The sequence below is a fragment of the Nycticebus coucang genome, chromosome 23 (assembly GCF_027406575.1).
Source record: "Nycticebus coucang isolate mNycCou1 chromosome 23, mNycCou1.pri, whole genome shotgun sequence".
Lineage (NCBI taxonomy): Eukaryota > Metazoa > Chordata > Mammalia > Primates > Lorisidae > Nycticebus > Nycticebus coucang.
In genome coordinates this window covers 31,392,451-31,414,134 of record NC_069802.1, presented here as the reverse complement: position 1 = coordinate 31,414,134, position 21,684 = coordinate 31,392,451, and the positions used below count along the sequence as shown (strand labels likewise).

At 39.0% G+C, this 21,684-nt stretch overlaps 1 protein-coding gene across 16 annotated transcripts in view; it reads right to left on the bottom strand.

Moving 5' to 3' along the window:
• Nucleotides 1-17,652, bottom strand: part of LCORL (ligand dependent nuclear receptor corepressor like) — a 136,530-nt gene extending 118,878 nt beyond the window's left edge. For 11 of the 16 annotated variants that reach the window (XM_053577556.1, XM_053577558.1, XM_053577562.1 and 8 more), the window contains exon 1: nucleotides 17,383-17,646. In XM_053577556.1, the coding sequence (XP_053433531.1) occupies nucleotides 17,383-17,536 (154 nt within the window). In that variant the 5' untranslated portion in view covers nucleotides 17,537-17,646. Of the gene's footprint in view, nucleotides 1-17,382 lie in introns of all 16 variants that reach the window. The other 5 variants (XM_053577549.1, XM_053577557.1, XM_053577559.1 and 2 more) reach the window with 2 other exon arrangements.
• Between the last annotated feature and the right edge of the window lie 4,032 nt (nucleotides 17,653-21,684).

The following is a 21,684-nucleotide window of genomic DNA, read 5'->3' as shown; positions in this document are numbered from 1 at the left end:
TTTCAACCATTCATTAAAATGAAACTAAAAACTTTTTTAAAGCCTTCAAAAATCATCTTAATTGCTACAAACTACAAATTATATGTGTGTGTAGACATAAACAGACCTAAACACACATCTATATCTGTATCTATACACACGTGTATAAAATATATCTGTATCTGTATCTTCTGAAATTCACATTTTCCAAGGCATAAATTCATTTGGTGTGGATCATCAGTAAACATCCGAAATATAAACACCAAATTATCACATCACCAATAAAAATTATATATACTAATATGAAAACATTTTATTAAGTTATTATTTCAACAACCTTATAAGATGAATGCTTGAAAGAATGTCTACACATTAACTACATCATTGTTAATTTGGTGGCTCTATAAGTCTGAAGAATAATGAACTGCTGTCCAGCATATGCAATGTGTCTACTAATAAGCAATATTTCTTGGGTTTGCCTGGTTAGTATAAAATGTCAGATAGATAGACCTCAGACATAAACAACAAACTCTTAACAGGTTTAGAATTATTCAAAATGCAGAGCAGAAAGAAGTTGCTCTCATTATGCCCCCTTTCCCCACTCCAGCTTCTAGGATCCAAAATTTAACTGTTTTTCTGTTTATCACTAAACCACATAGTACAACAACAACAACAAAAATAGTTAACATTAACCTAAAAGCAACAGTAAGACATCATGATAATACCATTCTGGTGTAAATTCATAACTGCAAGAAAATGTGTAATCAGGATTGACATTCACATTAGCACATGAAATAAACTATAACACATCAGACAACCAACATATAAAATGTTTGGTTTTGATTGCTAATTTTTTTTTTTTTTTTTTTGTAGAGACAGAGTCTTACTGTACTGCCCTCGGGTAGAGTGCCGTGGCGTCACACGGCTCACAGCAACCTCTAACTCCTGGCCTTACGCGATTCTCTTGTCTCAGCCTCCCTCAGCCTCCCGAGCAGCTGGGACTACAGGTGCCTGCCACAACGCCCGGCTATTATTTTTTGTTGCATTTGGCCGGGGCTGGGTTTGAACCTGCCACCCTCGGCATATGGGGCCGGCGCCCTACTCACTGAGCCACAGGCGCCGCCCTTGATTGCTAATTTTTATATCAACAAAAAGTAGGCTGGAATTTGTTACATCGTTGGGTCACAGAAACACAGAGAGATTCATTATGCTTTCTCCTATTTCTCTACATATTTGAAATTTTCCAAAACAAATTTTTAAAATTATGCCCATGTTTTCAAACAGTAGCCTAGGAAAGCTTTTGATTTCTCCCAAAGAAAGAGTAATCAGGGTTTGCATAGGACGGGTATAAAAGAAAACTCTTAATAATGAATTCACTGAATGGAACGTGGAAAGTGCCATTCCTGTGAATGTCACGCTTAAAAACTAACAAAAATGTCAATGTAATCCCAACTAAATGTCAGAATAAGGACAAAATTCCTTAGCACAGTATTTCAAAACCATGCCACTCACAATATGACTATATATCATTTGATCATTTGCCATTCTTGGGCAAGTTCCAAAGAGTAAAAGGTGATGCTTCATCATTCTTAGAATTGGGATAGAAGGAAACTTTATATCCAGACTAAACCTTAACTTTGGCAATCTGCTGTGGAAAAATCTTGCCCCATTAACTCTAGATTCTCACCACCATCCATTTCCAATTCTAAGAGCAAGAAAGAAATTTGGGGATATTCGCTAATTAACCCATCTCAAGGAAATCCTTAACTCTTGTTAATATGCATTCAGAATACAGAAGCTCCCTTTCTAACTTCAGGGCAGAAATAAAAAGCCAAGGAAGCCTAAAGCCAGGATACTTTTCACCAACCCTGAAATTCAAGGTTCTAAAATAAAAACAAGAACAGCACTACTAAAGTTTTAGATCAGTGGTTCTCAAACTTCGTAATGCTGCAGTCCTTTAATACAGTTCCCAAAACTGCTGTTTTAGATGGAACAATCTGACTAGGAAGAGTAAGACTTGATAATTTTCTACCAGTTTGACCTGGTATAATGGTTAAGATAGTAACAATGACCTGGATGTAAATTCAACCTTCATATTTACTGGGTGGAAAAATCTCTCTAAGCCTTGCTCATCTGTAAAATGAAGATAAAAATCATACTATTTCATACATGAAAATTAAACATGATAATACACATTAAAAACTAGCATATGTCTAAGACATGGTAAGTACTCAATAAATATTTGCTATTACCATTTCAAAAAGCAATTCCTGGCGCTTAAAAACTTATAAGACTATACACACACACATATATATTATTAACTATGTAGTTTTAGGGGCTAAAGTTTATTATCAGTCACAAGAACATAATATAAAGATTATGTGATTATTCATAAGAACATAATATAAAGAGGAATGAAATTGATTTTAAATATTTATTTTTATTTTGTAATAATCTTAGAGAAAACTTTTTAAGTATAGTGAGAAAAACTTGTTTTCTCAACCATTTGAGATTAAGTGGTCTATATAATGTCCCATCACTCTTGAATTCTTTAATAAGTATTTCCTTATAAAGGCATTCTCTTACAAAACAACCATTAACATCAGGAAATTAACAATGATACATTATGCTTACTGATACTGGGGTATCACTGCTCCTAAGCCCCCTTCTTAGTGACCAATACAGGGCATGTGTGTATACATATGCATACATATATTTCTGTATTTCTATACCTACATATATAATGAAAGCCGTAAATTCACACCAATACCTCATTTCCAATCTAACACTACAGATAGCATTCTAATTTTCCCTACTTCCATATTTATAATTCCCTTCACAATCAATGAGTAGCCTGGCTCCCACATCTTTAACATTTATTTGATCAGCCCCTCATATGTCACCATTGTGGCTGTCTCCTCTTCTCCGCATAGATACACTCTCCTCACCCCTTTTGGCCACAACACCTGCACTGTACCGCAGGTGTATAATCTCTCATTCTGTTCAGACCCCCATCCCTCATGCCTGGCACCCCTCCTACAAGAATATCCTCTCTACCCTGCTCAGACTCTGATGTCGCTTATTGTGCCAACCCACCACTGAGATGCCTTCTTCTCCCATCCAGTCTCTGATACTCCTTGCATTCAGATAACCTCCATGCGGGGATTCTCTTCTCACCACATCTGGGCCGCAAAAGACCACATTGGGCTGCAATCCTACACTACTCCCCTGCTATCTGCTTGGGCTCTGAGACTCAAGAAGGTTCACTTCCCATCCCAAATCAATGCCCTCCTCATCCTCTGACTCTGTTTCAGTCTGGATATCCCTTGCTTAACCATCTGACCCTCCTTCCATACCAGGCCACTGTCCTTTATAGACAGCATACCTGCTTGGGCTCCGACACCCTGGGTTAGGATGCTCTTCTATACATATATACGTGCTTCTCACCTCTCAAAACTCCTCCAACCCAAGTGGCACACCATCTGCACCCTGTCAGGCTCTGATATTGCACTCCTGCAGGGACATGGCCTTCGAAACACCCTGCTCAATATGGACAATTATCCTTGTTTGGTTCCACTTAATGATTTTAGTACTGAATCGTTCAGAAAAAGAAGAGGAAAAGGACACTGAAGAGCAACTGATGATATTTTGAAAAAGGAGATATCAGTATAAGCACCTATAATTAGAACTAATTAAAACAATGTATTTGTCAAAGTACATGCTTTTTTCCACTTAAAGAAACAGTATTCTTTTAAACTAATTCCTTCTAAATTTAAAAAGTCAATTAAAAATTATGATCAATAAGGAAGCCTTATCTTTCTTTTCTAACCAAACATGTATTTTACGTAAGTATCTTACATAGGCCTAAAAAAAACTACTTAAAATTTTAAGTAGTTTAAAAAAGAAAAAAAACCCTACTAATTGTATTTTGAGAGCTTAAAAAATATGGCTGTTCCAAACACTAAAATTAAATACTTTTTAAACTATCCAGAACATGTAAGTTGGACTTGTTTTCAGTATAATAACATTTGTATTGTTTCCAGCATACTATTCGCAGATATAAGCCTGCAAAAATTAAGCCTGATTGTTAGAGGCATAAAACTTTTTCCTTGCTCCTGGTTTCTATGAGAAAAGATGCTTCAGAAGCCTGACCCAAACCGCTTTTCACTCCTAGGTAAGTAAAGTAACTTATCTGAAAGGTGATTTCAGAATGAAGAAATTGAGCACACAAAGCTCAATCTTGTTCCTCTTGCTCTTGGGAGTGAGCTATAGAAAGAGGTGACAGACCTGCAGTTCTGCCGGGCTTCTCTAATGTGCCTAGGATTGGATGGGAAAATTGGTCTATGTCAGACCACGTGACTCTCCCACAAAGCTATTCCTCAAATCTGGCCTCTGTCAATAATAGAAAGAATATTTTGGCTTGCATCTTTCTTTTATTTCTCAAGTTGTTCAGAGCCCAGGCAGAAAAGAAGGATGTTATTTGACAGTACTTCAGCAACCCAGTATCTCAATATATTGAAGCAAAGACTGCTCATTTTCCCAGTTTTGACTTAAAAGGGCTGCTTTAATTTGAGTTTCTTAAAACTACTGCAAAAAAGCCTCAAACCTGAACCAACAACAGATGTTCCAAATGAAAATAAGCTGACTTATCTGATAATACTTATTACCCATTTCAAAAAAACCAGCTTCAAAGGCTCAAAACTCCTCCTTATAGAGGCCATAATTTACACTTCCACTCCTATTTCTTACTCCCACCCTAAGCTCCAACAACCCTATAATGCTGAATATTTTCAAAATGTCTCATTATTTAGACTCATTTGTCTTTGCTTATAGTATCCCTCTACCTTACTTTCCTGCTACATCCTTTAACTCAGGGATCAGCAAACTATGACCTAAAGGCCAAGTTCACCTATTTTTATAAATAAATTTTTATTGGAACACAGCTATGCTCATTTATTTTGCACTACAACACAGGGTAAGTAGTTGCAATAGAGACCAGGTGGCTCACAAATATTTACTATCTGGCCCTTTACATAAAAAGTTTGCCAAACCCTGCTTTCACTCAATCCTTTTCATTTTTTTTTTTTTTTTTGTAGAGACAGAGTCTCACTGTACCGCCCTTGGTAGAGTGCCGTGGCATCACACGGCTCACAGCAACCTCTAACTCTTGGGCTTACGCAATTCTCTTGCCTCAGCCTCCCGAGTAGCTGGGACTACAGGCGCCCGCCACAACGCCCGGCTATTTTTTTGTTGCAGTTTGGCCGGGGCTGGGTTTGAACCCGCCACCCTCGGCATATGGGGCCAGCGCCCTACTCACTGAGCCTTGAATTCTTCAAGTCAAAATTAATTGCTTTCTCCTCTATCTTTCCATTATACCAAATCTAATACTTAACATCCCTAATTACTTTGAGCTTTTTAAAAGCAAGGCCTAAACCCTATTCCTTGTGTGAACAGTAAGCTTTTTGACCCAACCCCACCATTCCCACCTCTCTTGTAAAATAGAACTCCCACAAACACTTTTCTCATTCTTGGGAGAAATACTTTGGAAGAAGCTTCTGCTCTTTTCTCTATCCCTTAGTCCTCCCAAAGGAAGGAAGAATAATATTTGCAACACCCTCTTAGTTGTCCCTAGTGGAATGGATTTATATTTTAAAAGTCTTTTTTCACTCATGGCCAAGCCTCCTGCTCACTCTTACCAACAAGCAAATGGAATGGAAAACTCACTGGAATAGAGCTTCTTTGTATTTTAGAAAAGGCTGTAGCTTCAGCTGTACTGTCTTTGACAGGTTGGTAATTTCAATTTAAGGATTTAGGGGGTAAGGAAGTCCAATGCCTAATTTTAGCTCCAGTTTCACATCAAGTTCTTCAATGCAACATCAACATTTAAAAAGCTAGTAATTTTGATTACTGATTCCTAAGTCTATATCCAATTCAGAAGCCAATAAGGAAGAAACATAGAATTATACCCTAATTAATTGCCACACAGTAGGACTCAAGATATTTGCTAACAGTAAATTAATTGAGGAAAATATCATTCCTTTAAAATGTGTAACACAACAACGCCACACATACCATATCTTAATAATTAACATGATTAAAAAACCATTTTTTGAAGGAAAAAAGCAATAATTCTGAGTTGATATTCACATTCAAACCAAGCCCAACCTATTTCTTTATCTAACATAACGTCTCAATATTTTGTTATCAGCTCTCAGCTTAATTAAGTTCACATAATAAAAGAATCGTGGCTATCATTGATCTAAAAATGTATTCCCCATCTTACTTACATTGTAAATGGCATCTCTTATCTAAAAAACAAGCATCCATAGACTCCTGATGCCTGCAATTACTGCTCCATTTATTTGTTCTTCCTCAAAACATAGCTATTAAATGAGTAGTTTACTAGAAATGTTATCCCCTTGCACATACCTTAACTACTTTCTAACCTATCACAATATGGCTGCCATCTGCATCGCTCTGCTGAAATTTATCCAGTCAAGGCTACCTAGAAATGAACCTTTTCCTGTTATATGGCCACATTAATTTAGTTGTAATCAACTTTAATTAGGTATACTTAAAAATTTACATTACTTTGTAATAATCTAACTACAAGATAGTTACTAATTTCAAAAAGTTAAAACTATTTGTTAATTTTAAAATAACTTTTTAATGACTTTGTTGTAGTTGCTGGTTGTAGCATGGAGGTCTATAGTTTCAGTTGATCCTCTAGATGGGTATCAGTCATTTGTGACCTTAAGGGCATCTTGAGAATGTAGATTAACAGCAATAAGTGGTTGAAAAGAAAGCAAGCATTTTCCAGGTACGTTGCTGAAAGTGTAGGTATTCTATTGTATTTTTCCATATTTCAACTGGGTCTTTCTTACCATCAAACAATGACTTTAAAATGTCATCTGAGAGCTCAATCAATTCCACCTGTAGTTCTTTAGGTGACTTGGTGTTATCAACTAGGTGAGACTGAAATCCTAATTTGAGTGTGATACCATGATTCTCAAAGTCAGTGACTTTTCATTGTATCCTCCAGTTAATGGGTCTAGAACGTTGTGTATTCTTCAAATGATTCACATATATTATCCTGTTCATCAACGACCTTGGCTTACTGGGGAAAGAGTGCACTCAAAATTTCCTTTTGAAGAATAAATTCTTGGATTTCTTTGCCACATATTATAAATAGACTTTGTTTTACCTTGCAAAGAAATATTCAAGTTGTTTTGATTTGATATCACATGGAAATGCTGGATTCCTATAGAAATCTTCTTTCAATAATTCACATTGCTAATTCAGTTCTTCATAAAATGTAACTATCTGTTCTTACAAAGATAAAGTTCTGGCTAACACCCATCCTTTCGATAGCCAATGTATTTTAGAATGATACAGCAAAATCCACATTGAATAACTTTAACATATTAAGAAATTTAACTTTAGCATATTAAGAAATTGACTATGCTGTGTTGCATTGGCAAGAATATACAAGTGATTGCAAAGTGTCTCTTAAAATAGTACCTCTAGCACAGAGATTTTGCTGATGCAAGATACAATGAAAAGAAATGAGAACAACTAGATCTGTTAATACTTTTTTTAATCTGTGCAATAAACTCTTCATGCTTTACTATCATGGAAAGTGCACCTTCTGTACATATAGTCACTAAATTAACCAAATTCAGTTCAACTTCACATTTACCTTTAAAGTTGTTGAAGATATCTGTTCCCAGTGTTTTGTCCTCAAGAGTGCTTAAAGCAAGAAACTCTTCTTAGCAAAGAAAATCTTCTTTTTGACCCAAATGAAGTACAAAACCTGCATCCAGTCAGTAGTATCAGTTGATCCACCCAAAGCAAATTGATTAATTTTCCTTTTGAAGTATTGCATGAAGTTGTTCTGTTAAATTGAAGGCTAATACATGCCAGTTATGGTTCTCCTTGTAAGAGGCAGTTGTTTGTACTTTGAATGATATCCTGGTCTAAGCAACCTGAAACTTCCACAATGCATTCTTTCACAATTTCTACAATGAATGGCTTCCCTTTTTCCTGAGTATGTAAGCTACTTTATGGCATTATTTCCAGATCTTACTGGTGCTTGGAAGAATAGTCTTTTCTTTTGCTTTCTATCTTTTAATTTCTGCAGTGCAACCTTCCACACCTCTCCCTCTAATTTAAAATATTTGTGGTCCTTGTGAGTATTTATAATTCTGACGAGCGCTGACTTTCTTTAATGTTGATACATTATAAAGCAAGCAAATCATCTTATTTTTAGCAGGAACAAGACAATATTGCAATTCACAATCCTTTATTAAAAAATCTGTTTTCTTCCTCTAGTATTTTCTTGGTCTGCCTTGACATGATGGACTGTTAAGCAGACAAAATTAAAAAATACTGTTGAGCTGTGCAAGTATTCACAAATTCTACTTCAAACAGAAACACAGTGCCCCACTGTAAAAAGCTTACAAGAGACTGGCCTACAAGATCCCCATAACCTCTCACCAACTAGCCTTGTGCGGTAGTGGCACCATCAGGCGGGGGAAGTTAGAACTAAATCATGAACACTGCAGCCATCAATTTAGCCCTTGCAGCTTACTAATTTTTAATTGTGCTGGTCAGTCTGGGAGGATTATTTTATTAAAACTTATTTTATTCTTTGGTATTCTAATACGTTCATTTTAAAAATAAAAATATAAAAGATGAACAAAAATATATTAATAAAAATAATAGGATTTGTTCTGTAAAATTTAGGTTCAGTCAAAAGGCCACACTTAAGGACCTACATGGTCACATGTGGCCTTATGGCCACAGGTTCCCCACCCCCGATCTAGGACCGCTATCGTGCTAAAAACAAGGTACACTTCTCTGTTCTGTGGTACTGGACATCTTATCAACACGTAATAATCCGTCTTTAATGTAACATTCTTCTCTCCTTCTTGAACTACTCAGCCAATGGCCTTACTTTTCTGTAAGTAAGTGGCCTTACTCTGCAGTTCTTCATCCTCTGCCCAAAGAATGTTACGATTCCTTAAGGTGTGGTACTAAGTACTCTACTCCCCTCTAGTTACACCACCATCCCTGACCCCTAGGTAATCTCATCCATTTCCATGGATTTAAATATTATCTTTATGCTGATAATTTCTCAATTTATACCTTCCAGAAACCACTAAAACATAAACATTATAGCATCTTTCATAAAAAACTTAAAAGGCAGAAATTTTGAGACATCATCTGTTTCATAGATCACCACTTGTCAAAAATGAAATGGCTTGTGTCTCAGGTTATAATGACAAAGGCTAAGAATGATCCATTTAGTCCTTTCTGCCACTTGTGGGGACTTATTAGTCCCTCATCCCTAAACAGCTCATTATTTACATATAAAGACTAACTAACAGAGAAAGTTACTTCCTATGTATACAACTTGCATATACCTGTTGAAAAAGAATTGGCCAATATGAATTAAATAGAAAAAGGTCCGAAATTTGTTTTTCAATAAATACTTTTAAAAAGACTCTAAGTTACAGGTACATTTTAAAGGTGACTTAGGATTCAGGGTAGAAGGCATAACTAAAAAGATGAAGAATTTAAGGTAATTTGTATAAAAAGAATACATATAAAAGCGGATGAAAAAGTTGCATTGTCCGAAGAAGAAACTAGACAAGCAGAGAAGCAGTCTGAACAAGTAGTTGAACATGGTCAGGAGCTTTTGCTAGATGGGGAATAGAAGGCAAATGGGATATACTACTGTTTTGTAAACTATCAAATCAAAGCAGCTATTTGAAGCAATGACTTATCATTGCAGGTTATAAGTTAGAATGGAAGACAGTAAAACCACAGCAAAGCAGACACTGATACATAAACCAGAATCTTATCTAAATCTGCCCAAGTGTTTAGCATACCAGAAAAGAAAAACCATGAGATACAGCAAAAAAGCAGTAATAACTTAGCAACAGATTAAGGCAAAAAAAATGTAGAAAAAGCAGCAGCAAATATAAGCAAGCAGGATGGGGTTATCAATTTGTCAATGAAGGGAAAACAACATGAGAGAAAAGGAGGTGAGATACAGAAAAGTAATTCCTCATTCTAAGTTTTGCTTTCAAAAGCTCTCAAAACAAAATTATTTAGCTTTACTTAAGAACAAAGTTTTATTCTTCAAATACAAAGATATTATTTTATTAATTAGTTTTCCAGGGAAGCAATAGGTTGGTTTTGGCCCATTCACATTCTCTTACCTCGATCATATTTTGAAAAAAAAAAAAAAAAAACCTTGAAAGGATTACTTGATTAGATTTAGAACTTTGAGTATGGACTCTACTAAAGTTAAGTGGGTTCCAAAATTTTGGACCCATGACCTGAGTGCTCTGTTATCTATTAGCTATGAATGTTAGTCAGCACAAAGAAGGAGTATGTTCCAAAAAGAAAAGAAAGGAACTCCACTCACATAAAAAGTAGTATATTATAATTCAAAGATTAGACTTATGAAGAAAAAAAATCTTCATATCCTTGGTATTCCCCTTCAAACTACACTACCGTAGAAGAACTGAAGACTAGAGATGAAAGTCAGACAAGTTAGAGGATCACAGAGAACATACAACAGTAACTTCTCACGGGCACAGCTGATCAGGAAGAAGTGCACAGGGGTAGCTAGCCAAGGGAAGTATGGACACAAACCCAGAGCACTACACCGAGAGGAGGCTATGACGTTAAGTCTGCTCTGTGGCCCATATCTAACATTTACAAAATATAAAATTCACACACTGTTTGATCCCACACATGGCAATATGTTAACCTTCCTAGTATAAAATGATCAAGGGTTGGCCTGGCGCCCATAGCTCAGAGGTTAGGGCGCCAGCCACATACATGGGGGCTGGTGAGTTCAAACCCAGCCTGGGCCTGCTAAACAACAACAACTACAACAACAAAAAAAGTAGCCAGGCGTTGTGGCAGGCACCTGTTGTCCCAGCTACTTGGAAGGCTGAGGCAAGAGAATCACTTAAGCCCAAGAGTTTGAGGTTGCTGTGAACTGTGATATCACAGCACGCAACTGAAGGCGACATAGTGAGACTCTGTCTCCAAAAAAACAAACAAAAAAAAAAAGATCAAGGGTACACTGAAATTTCAAACTTTGACATTCAGCATATGCAAAATATATGATGCAAAATTCATCTATGTGCCTGTTTTACAGATAAATGTGCAAGTCTTGACCATCCAACTACTCATCAGCATCACTGATTCCATTTGTCCAATGTACATTATCAGATGGTGCCACAATTTACATCATTTAAAACAGAAAACATATTTGCTAGCACTTGAAAATAGTTGTACGGTCCAAGATTTTGAGTAGCTGACCCACACATACCAGTCCCAGCAATCCAGTTTCTGGGATTTACATGGCAACAGGGACAAGAGGAGGGAGAAATTAATAGTAAGATAAAAGATTAGAAGGCAAGAATCAGCCAAAGCAAAATACCAAGTTGGTTAATAGGAAGACTAAAATAGAGAGTACATACCAACAAAGAGTAGTTTCAAGATCTAGTATGATACTGAGTTTTTTTAATGAACTAAAATTAAGTTCTTGTATTCCGTTATCACATAGCCAAAAGAGTACTTAAAATATAGGAAGGTGTCAAATGCTTCTTGGTCTTCTCATATGCAAAAAGCCCAATTAGTCTAAGTGATATCCTAAGATTCTATAACTCTACTATATTTGTATGGCTCTAGAACAGAGCTCATTTGAGCCCTTACTATCTTTTCCTCTAACATATCCCACATCTTTTTATAGTTCTATGGCATTACCTCCAGAATCTATTAGCAAACACAAGCTCAAAGCTATAATAACCTGTGTAAATCAATAATAAAAGCAGCTAATATTTATGAATACCTTTCTATATGGAAACACGTATCAACGTACATTACTACAATTACTTTTAAGACAACCCAATTATCTCCAATTTCTGATAAAGAAACTTAAGTATAAAGAGGTAAATGACTTGTCAACACTGGTAAGTGGTAACACTAGGATTCAAATACTAGTAGAACACAAAAGCCTATATTCTTATTCACTATTCCATACTATTGAATTAAAAGATTTGGAGAAAAGATGAATTAAGCAATGTTTGGTTTTCGTTAATAGATTGTAAGTGACATAGTGTAATCAAGAGTTGGCTGAAGCCACTACAAGTATAAAACTAAACTGTCTAGTGTAGCAGCCATTTGCCACATGTGGCTATTAAGCACCTAAATTGTGGCTAATAGAAATAGAGAGGTGCTATAAGTATAAAATACCTGATTTTGAAGACTCAATATTAAAAAAAAGTAAACTACCTCATTAATGATTTCCATATGGATTAACGTTAAAATAATATTTTGAATATAGCAGGTTAAATAAAATATTTTTTTAATGTGGCCACCAGAAAATTTAAAATTACATTTGGCTTCTCCTTTATTTCTACTGGACAACATTGTTATGTAGGAAAGACACTGAAATTTGTAGAATGATTCTAACCTAATTTTTGCCATTTTGTTTTGCTGCTGTGACCTCAGACAAAATAATTATACTATCAGATTCTATATCTGGAAAACAGAATTTAAAACCAGTCCTAAAACCTGGTCCTCAGATTGTTTTATCTCTACCTATTTTCCACTTAAAAGAATAAAGGCTATGTTGGAGAAACAGCTGACGCCAGAGCTGGAACAGGTAAAGAAAGAGATGAACCTGGAATATCCTGTTATGGCAGAAAAATGCTCGAAACAGTTTGATGAGGCTCCCATTGGCCAATCCTGGGACAATTAGAGAACCAAAATAATGACAGTAATGGATTTAACCACTCAACAAAATAAGAATCCATGAGTTCATACTAATAAGAACTGCCTAATAAATAAAAGGAGATGAAACTGTTGTATGACAGAATGTCAACAAATAATTATGAAAGAAATGAAGTTAGAAAATCATCAATGGATGCCAAAACTTACCGATGATGAGACTATGTAAATATACTGTTCCTCAAATTGCATATTAATCACAAAGGGATAAATAATAACTTTCAGGAAGAAATATGACGACTACTATCTTAACCCAAATTTTCAAAGTTAACATTACCAACATTGGGACAAACCAACATCATCAATCTCAAAAATCACGAACTGAAAAGGATAGAAGATCTCTTGACTAGTATTCCTGTGCCCCCCCCCCCAAATGCATAGCCAATCTAATCATGAGAAAACAAATTCAAACTGAGGGACATTCCACAAAATAGCTGCCCTGTACTTTTAAAAATGTCAAGGTCAAGAAATACAAGAAAGACTGAAAAGTGTTCCCAATTAAACAACACTATGAGACATGATGACCAAATGTAATCCATGATCCTAGAGTAGATCCCAGACTGTGGGGGGTAAAGGAAGAAAAGCTTATAGAGAAAATAGAAAGAACTTAAGTATCAATTATAAATTAGGTAGTAGTTTTATATTAGCATTAAATCTCTTGGTTTTAATAACCAGTACACTATAATTAGGTAAGACAATGTTCTTGCTTTTAGGAAATATACTGAAGAATTTAGGAGCAGTATGATGTCTCCAAATTACTATCATATTGCTCAAAAAATACATACATGTGGATACAGAGCAAAAATGATACAGCAAAATGTAAAACAACTGGTGAATGTGGGTAAGGACGTCTGAGTTCCTTGTACTATTTTTCCAACTTGTAAGATTAAAATTTTAGCAATATAAGGCGGCACCCATAGCTCAGTGTGTAGGGTGCCGGCCACATATACCCAAGCTAGTGGGTTCAAACCCAGCCTGGGCCAGCTAAACAACAATGACAACTACAACAAAAAAAAACAGCCGGGCGTTGTGGTGGGCGCCTGTAGTCCCAGCTACTTGGGAGGCTGAGGCAAGAGAATCGCTTAAGCCCAAGAGTTTGAGGCTGCTGTTAGCTATGACACCACAGTACTCTACTGGGGGCAAGAAAGTGAGACTCTGACTCAAAAAAAAAAGAAAAATATTTTAACAATTAAAGTTTTTTTTTAATTGGCTTATCTCTCCATCAAATATGCTAATAATCTATAAGCATACAAGTCCTGATAATGTTTTAAACTATTCTAATGCATCCAAGGCCTTATGGTTTTTAATGTAATGACTGATCAAATACTAATTATATATTTCATAAGATTCAGGCCTATTATCTGTTACAGCTCAATATCATATTGAGAGCTAAAATATCATTTACTTTATCCAGTAAATACTCAGACATTTGTTACATGAGCATACTGGAAACTACAGCAAAGTGTAGGATGATTATAGGAAACAGTCAAATTATAATAAGCACCACACTGAAAATACAGCTATTAAATAGGACAAAAATCTTATAGAACACTTCATTAAAAGGAAAAATCAGGAATGAATCAAAGAGCAGTCAAAAATCTAAGGTAAAGAAAGAGATGAGTGCTACAATTAGACAACAGTAAACATCTCTTTCCATATCAATACTTAAACATTTTAGCTTTTCAGCTAACTACAAGTAGTCATGACAATTAAAATAACTTTCTTCCCCTTAATATTAGAATGTTATATGACTTATAAAATGAATCAGATTACTAGAGTTAGGTTAAGAACTGAGATTCAAACTTCCACTAGGGGCTCAATTATTAATTTTCTGTACAACCCTGAGATGCTGTCTACAATTTCCATATCTCACTTAAAAGTAAGACTTTTGAGTCATTTTTCCCCCCAAAGGCAAGAAGGATATTACTTTATAAAAATTATTTCAAGTAATAAAAGCCCTGAATATTCAATACACAATACACACATAATAAATATATCTATGTATATGTAATTTGTTTACACAGATATGCACATGCAAAGGGAAAGGAATATGGATTTTTATAAATACACTTACAAAGCAATGAACATAAACATATTAACAGCAAAAGGTAACTTAAAATAATTGTAAAAACTACATTTCATCTCAATTCATGCTATAAATAAGTACTTCACTCCTATGATACTGAAAAAGCCCAATCAACAAGTATATATATACTTTGGTAAAAAGGATTTCATTGTTTATTTAAAAATAAGAATGACAAAACAAAGTATGAGATGGCTCTTAGTAGGTTTCTCCTGACTAGATCTGGAAGTGTGGGAAACAATTCCAAACTACAATAGGAACACAGAGAAAAGGTTTTCCACACGGAGTATGGTATCTGGTACTTATATATTACATTAAAACTAAAAGTAAAGATCCTATTAGACATATGGGTATTAACTCAATTTTCAATGTCTTCCGATCTTATCTGAATATCCAACTACATAAGGAGATAATCTAGTTTGCTTTTCCATCAAATGTGATTTTGTGTTTCATTTAATTAAAACTTGACTGTTTTTCCTTTTTTTTTTTTTTGGCTGGGGCTGGGTTTGAACCCGCCACCTCCGGCATATGGGACCGGCGCCCTACTCCTTGAGCCACAGGCACCACCCAACTTGACTGTTTTTCAAAAGTGCATATATTTCTGTGATGCAAAGCCGTACTTATCTACACAGGCAAGAAATGAGAAAAAAGAAACCCAAATATTCTAAAATATAAAAATTGAAAGAAATCCTTAAAGCACTATGTGCTTTGACAAAAGAAGTGATATCGTGAGCTAGTGTTGCAAAGCTGTCAACCTACCTGATTCTGCCCGAAAAAAACTCAACAATTTCTAAATTGGTTTTCAGTTAAGATCTTCACATAAATATAAAAACGGTCTCATTTTGCACATAAGACGCACAGTAATAACATTTAGCTTTTTAAAAATATATAAAAAGATATTATGAGGGTTTTTTACACTTTATTAGCTAAACTCCACTTACGAACTTTTGACTAAAGCTACTTCCCATATCTTTTCCTTAGAGAAGACCAAAATACATTGGATAAGGGCAAAACAAAAACAGTAAACTGCTTAAACATTAATCAAAGCAGCCTTCTTTCTGGGGTACATGTTCCTAGTAATCGCATTCTGCAGTGCACATTTCCAAACTGAAGCTGTACTAGTTAAACCTACTAGGAGTCCTTTCCACCAGTGAGAAAAGGAAAAGGAGCTTAAGGTGTTGTTAATCAAATAAATCTGGGGGTAGGAGAAGAGGAAGGGGTGCCAGGTGGCGCAAGAACACATAAAAATAAAGTAGAGTTGTTTCCTTAAAAAGACACTAAGGTTACTCCCCAACTCCAAATTTGACGCGCCAGCAGAGCAAGCTGCTGTCACTGTCCACTCCTTAATACAACCTTCTGTTACACTCCCACCCATAACCCGCTTCCAAAACAAATACCCACAACACGCCCCATCCCGTAACCCCCGTTATGCCCACTAAACCAACCTGCTGGATAACAGCTCCAAGCACACGTCTCACTCAGGAAAAAAAGAAAAACAAACCAAAGAAAAGCTACTCCAGCAAGGTGGGAAGTCCCGCCACCTCCCAACACCCTGAACAACCTACAGGATGAGGGACCCAAGTCCAGAAATTTGAAACAAAACGATTCTGACCCCACCAAAAGAGACGACGGGACTGCAGCTGAACCAGGTGGGAGGGAAGACGACGCGTGTGTGTGCAAGAAGAGTCCATCACATGACAGCGAAAGAGGAGCAGAGTCGTCGTCGGGGCGCCCCCGGCAGGGTTGGGGGGCGGAAAGGGGCCGTTGCTATGGCAACACCCCCATCCGTCCAGACTTCCAAAGAGGGAGGAAGAACTTCAAATCCCAACCGTCAGCGCTCGAGCGGCTCCTTCCTATAAAGGGGTACACCCCGCTCCTCCGCCGCGGAGCGCGAGAGGGCAGAGTTGGGCGCCCCCGCCCCTCCGGCGACGTCCCGCCGCCCCTCGCCCCTCGCCCCCCGCCGGCCCACCCGCGGCCTCGGCCTTGCGAGAGCCTGGCGGGTGTCTCTGGGTCCGGGTCCCCGGGTTCTCGGCCGCCGGGTCTGGCCCGGCCCCCGGCGGCAAGAAGGGGGTGTGTGTGCGCTCGGCGGGGGCGCGGACCAGCCCGCCTTCCTCCCGCCGCCCTGCCCGCCGGCTCCCCTCCGCCCGGCCGCCGACCCGCCGGGCGCTTCCTCCCTCCTGTCAGGGCGCACAGCGGGCGGCGACCGGCGCCGAGGAGTTTCGGGGAGAGCGCGAGCGATCGGCTTCCCTGGGGCTCAGCGAGCGGGTCCGAACTAACAGTTCCTGGGGAACCCAAGAGCTAAGAAGGCGGAGGAAGGCGGACTGCGCCGGTCGAGGAGCCCCCAAGACAAAAGGCGAGCGCCGGAGCCGCCGCCGCTCCCATCTCGCTCCCCCATTGAACTGACCCGAACGAGAGATTCAACTAAACCCCTCAGCCACAAACTCCTCGGGCTACGGCAGCTGTCGCCGCGCAGAGCCCAGGGCCCCGGCCCGCGTCTCTCTTACCTACACAGTGCATGAGGCGGTGGCGCCAAGAGTCGAGTTCCCGCCGGAATCCTCTCCTCTCCGCCGCGCACCGCGGGCTCCGGCACTGAGCGGCGGCGGCGGCGGCGGCAGCAGCGGCGGCGGCGGCGGCCATTCTCTCTCTTCCCTTGTCCATCTGCGTCTCGCGTCACGCGCCCTCATTTACATACGAGCGGCGCAGGCACGAGGCAGGGGCGCGAGCCCCGGAGCGCGCGCCCCCCCCGCCGGAGGGGGGTTGATTGACACGTGTCACTACCTTCCGTCTGCCCTTCCCTCCGCCTCCCACCGCTCCCTCAGGGAGAGGCGGGGAGCGGGTGTCGCAGGAGAAGGAAGCAACCTGCAGCTTCCGCTGACCCCGCCTCCCCAGCCACGCCCCTTCTTCTCCTCCCACCCGAGTTTACTCTGGCCAGCCAGCCACACGGCTCCTGCCGCCTGCGAAAACCCTGAGCGGGAGTAAGAGACCCAGAGCCCCGCCAGGGACCGGCGTGCTCTGGGAGCCAACTAGCAACGCCTCCCTTAATGACTTCTCGACGGGACTCCGACAGTCCGGAGACTTCACTTCCCAGGCTGCATTGCGCCAGAGGCCTGAAGCCAAACTCTCGCCCTGGCGCTGTGCATGCCGGTCACTGTAGTCCAGCAGAGAGGGCGCTCGCCGAGCCGCCTCGCGCACTGGGACTAGCCCACTGACCTTCAATTTATCTGCGCCTCGCGGCTGTGGGCTTAGCATCCCTCTCTCCGAGCCCAGGACCCTGCGCTGCCCGCACTGCCCAGTCTGTCTTGGCTGCTTTAGCTTCCTTAGGCTCCTCGGTGAAAGGGTGGTGGACGCCACAAGAGTTGTCAGCCCTCCTGAGGCTTCAGGCTACGCTTTGTGTTTTATGTGCTGGAAACTTTTCGGGGTCACAGTCATCGTGCCACTCTACAAGGAAAGGGCAAGCTGGTCATTGGGATGCACCTAAAATAACTGCCAAACGTCCAGAGAGAGAGATCCCGGAGTGACTTAAGTTTCCAAGAAGAAGACATCTCGGAAAGCAAGAATATTTGCTAAGATTAGGGGAAAGATGCGGTTCTAAATTTAGCTGGCTGAAAACTGCGGAAGGGAAATTTTTTATGCTCCACAAAAGGTAAACTCCTGGAGGGCAGCGACTCACTAAGACTTTTTTACTGTGACATCTTTCACTCTCCAGACCCTCGAAGAGTGCGTGACACGGTATTGAGCGCTTTCAAATGTTTTATAGAATGAATTCTATTCCTTGCTACAAAAGAAAACTTCTTTAGAGAGTGATGACTCTTTTGATTATAACTCCAATTGCAATTTTAACTTTTGCACCAGTGTGATTGTGCATTTGTTTCTATATAGGTGCAGGGGAACAAATCAAAGCTAAACCACCCAGGGCTTGCTGAGAAATACTGTGTAACTGGAAATTTATGCACAAATGTGTGCGAAATATGTTTTAATTCTTATAGGAAACACATACATTTTTAGATCAGTACCACCTTCCCTGTTTTGTAGGTTTTCCTTACCCACCTTCTCCCCCCCCCATGAAGAAGTATTTCATTGCTCATCATGTCCTCAGTAGTCATAAATTACAAATAATGAAGTTTGAAAGCTTATTCATAATCACCTTTTCTAGAATGGTCACAATTGGAAATCACTAGTGAAAGTGCTTTTGGAATTGTCAACGGATGGTTCCACTTATCAGTTCCACTCTTAACTGCCAACATACTCGGCTTTTGTAGTTTTCATGCTCACTTTTATCACGTAGTGCTCTACATTAGTTAGGATGGGGCAAAGTATAGTGAGGTAACAGAGGATCTGAAACTTAAAAGCAACTTAAAACAACAAATTTGTATTTCTTATCTACATCAAATTTTATTTCCTTCTTATCTATTTCCTTCTCATCTCCTGGTAGGGGGGAGGCTAGACTTTCTGGAGCCTCTCCCCTTGTGTGGTGGGCAAAGGAGGAATGGCAAACTCATTCTTCCTAAAAGTGATACAAGTCAGTTCTCCCACTTTATTGACCAAAGCCAACTATGGTATGTCTATGTTCGAGGTGTTGATGTTGTGTCTTCCTTCCTTCCCAGAAGGAAAATAACCAGAATTTATTGGTGACCGGCACCAAGGGTTACTGTGATTCTTCCTTCTAGTCACCAGCTTAAAATTCACTTTCCTTGTGCTACAAAATACATTCAATCATCACAAAGTGAAAGAATCCAAAAGTTCTACTTAGTAATGGTATCAATCTCAATGTTCAGCATCTCTGGGAGATGCTCAGTAGTCTCTATGTTAGAACTAGATAAAGTTTCCCTTGTTGTGAAGACGTAAAAAGGGACGGAATCTACTCCCGCCCCCTATTCACACACATGTACACACACTCAACATATAGCAATGAAATAGGGACAAAATAACCATGGTGTCTTAGTCCATCCTATGTTGCTATAATTGAATACCACAGACTGGGTAATTTATAAAGAACAGACACTCATTTCTTATAGCACTAGAGCCTGAAAAGTCTAAGATAAAGGTGCTGGCATGTAGCAAGGGCCTTCCTGCTATGTCACCCCATTCTGAAGGTGCAAGGAGAGGACAAGAGAGTAAAAAGGGGCCAAACTTGCCCTTTTATAATGGGCCCAACTCTTACTCTTGCTATAAAGAACCCTCTCCCACCATCATGAATAAAATCCCATGATAATAGCATTAATCTGTTTACTTAACCCTTATTTCCTAATCACCTCTTGTTAAGTCCCACCTCCCAACACTGTTTCATTGGGGATTAAGTTCCAACTCATGGTTTTTGGAGGACAAATTCAAGCCACAGCACATGGTAACATTGCTATTGGAGAGCAAAAGAATGAGAGACTCACACTAACAGTTTTAGCAAATATTTTACCACAGTATCAGTAACTTTCCAGCCTGTAATAAGAGTTTCCTTACCACTGCCCACTGAGTCTCTAAGTTAAAGCCATATATTTTAGATTTTCTGTTATAACTATAACTCTCTTCTACATGCCAATATCTGTATTAGTCAGAATGGGCTAGGTTATGCTTCAAAAACAAACTCAAAATCTCAAGTAAGAAACCCCAAATCCAGTAAACCCACAATCTCAATGGTTTAATATATAGATTTATTACTATCTGTCCTCCAAAAGTCCATGTGCGAAAGGATGGAAATAACTTCCCCATATCCATTTATGGACCAAGACTTGGAGAGCTCTGCCATCTGGAAGCTCCCCACTCACCATGACAAGAAAATGATGCTGCTGAATCAAGTCCAGTTCTTAAAGGCTTCTGCCAGAAGTGACATATTTCAATGAATGGAGCAAGTTATATGGCCAAGGCTAACTTCAAAGGAGTGATATAATTAGCTTTGCAGACATAACAAACTACCCCCAAATTTAATAGTTTTAAAACATCAACTATTTGACTTCATGTTTCTGTGGAATTACAATGTGTGCTAGGCTCAGCTGGACATTTCTGCTGGGCTCACTCAGGTGTTTGTGGTCAGCTGCGCGTCAGCAAGGCAGCTCTGTTTCTGAGGGGTCGTTCACTGATGGTCAGTTGAGACAACAAAGCAATCAGGTCAGATATCCATCATCATCAAGAACCTAGCCCTAGCTTGTTCACATGGTAACTGACACACAGGGCTCCGAAGAGCAGCAAAAGAACAAGCCCCTATGCATAAGCACTTTTTGAGTCTTGGCTTCAGTCACGTTTGCTATGGTCCCACAGGCTAAAGCAAGCCACACAGCCAATCCTAGAGTCAACATGGGGAATTAGATTCTACCTCTTAATAGAAGGATCTGTGAGTCACATTGCAAAGAAGTTTGGACAGAGGGAAAGAAATAATTTGTGGCCACTTTTATAGTCTACAAATTTTGAAATAATTTGTGTGCACTTTGGATGCAAAGTTTGGGAGAAGTGCAATGTTACCATAGTCTCCAAAAGAAGAGAAATATAGATATGAACAGAACTAAAGAATATCACTCCTCTAGAATTTCTGGGAGAAGGGTAGACATGGTGAAATACACAAATGGAATTAACTTTGGAGCTCAGCTCACTTAGACGAACAAGGAATTTTCCATAACAAGTATCACAGAGTATATTATAATTACCCCGTGAACATAAAAAATGGAGTCTGGCTGATTAATCATTATACTGTAAGCTTCTCGTGCTGGGCTAGGCACTCACTTGGTGATTAGTATTTATTAAATGATTTGCTAAATGTTTGGAATCTCTGTAAAGCCCAAGATAGGAAAAGGATCATGTCCAAGATTGTGTCCTACACT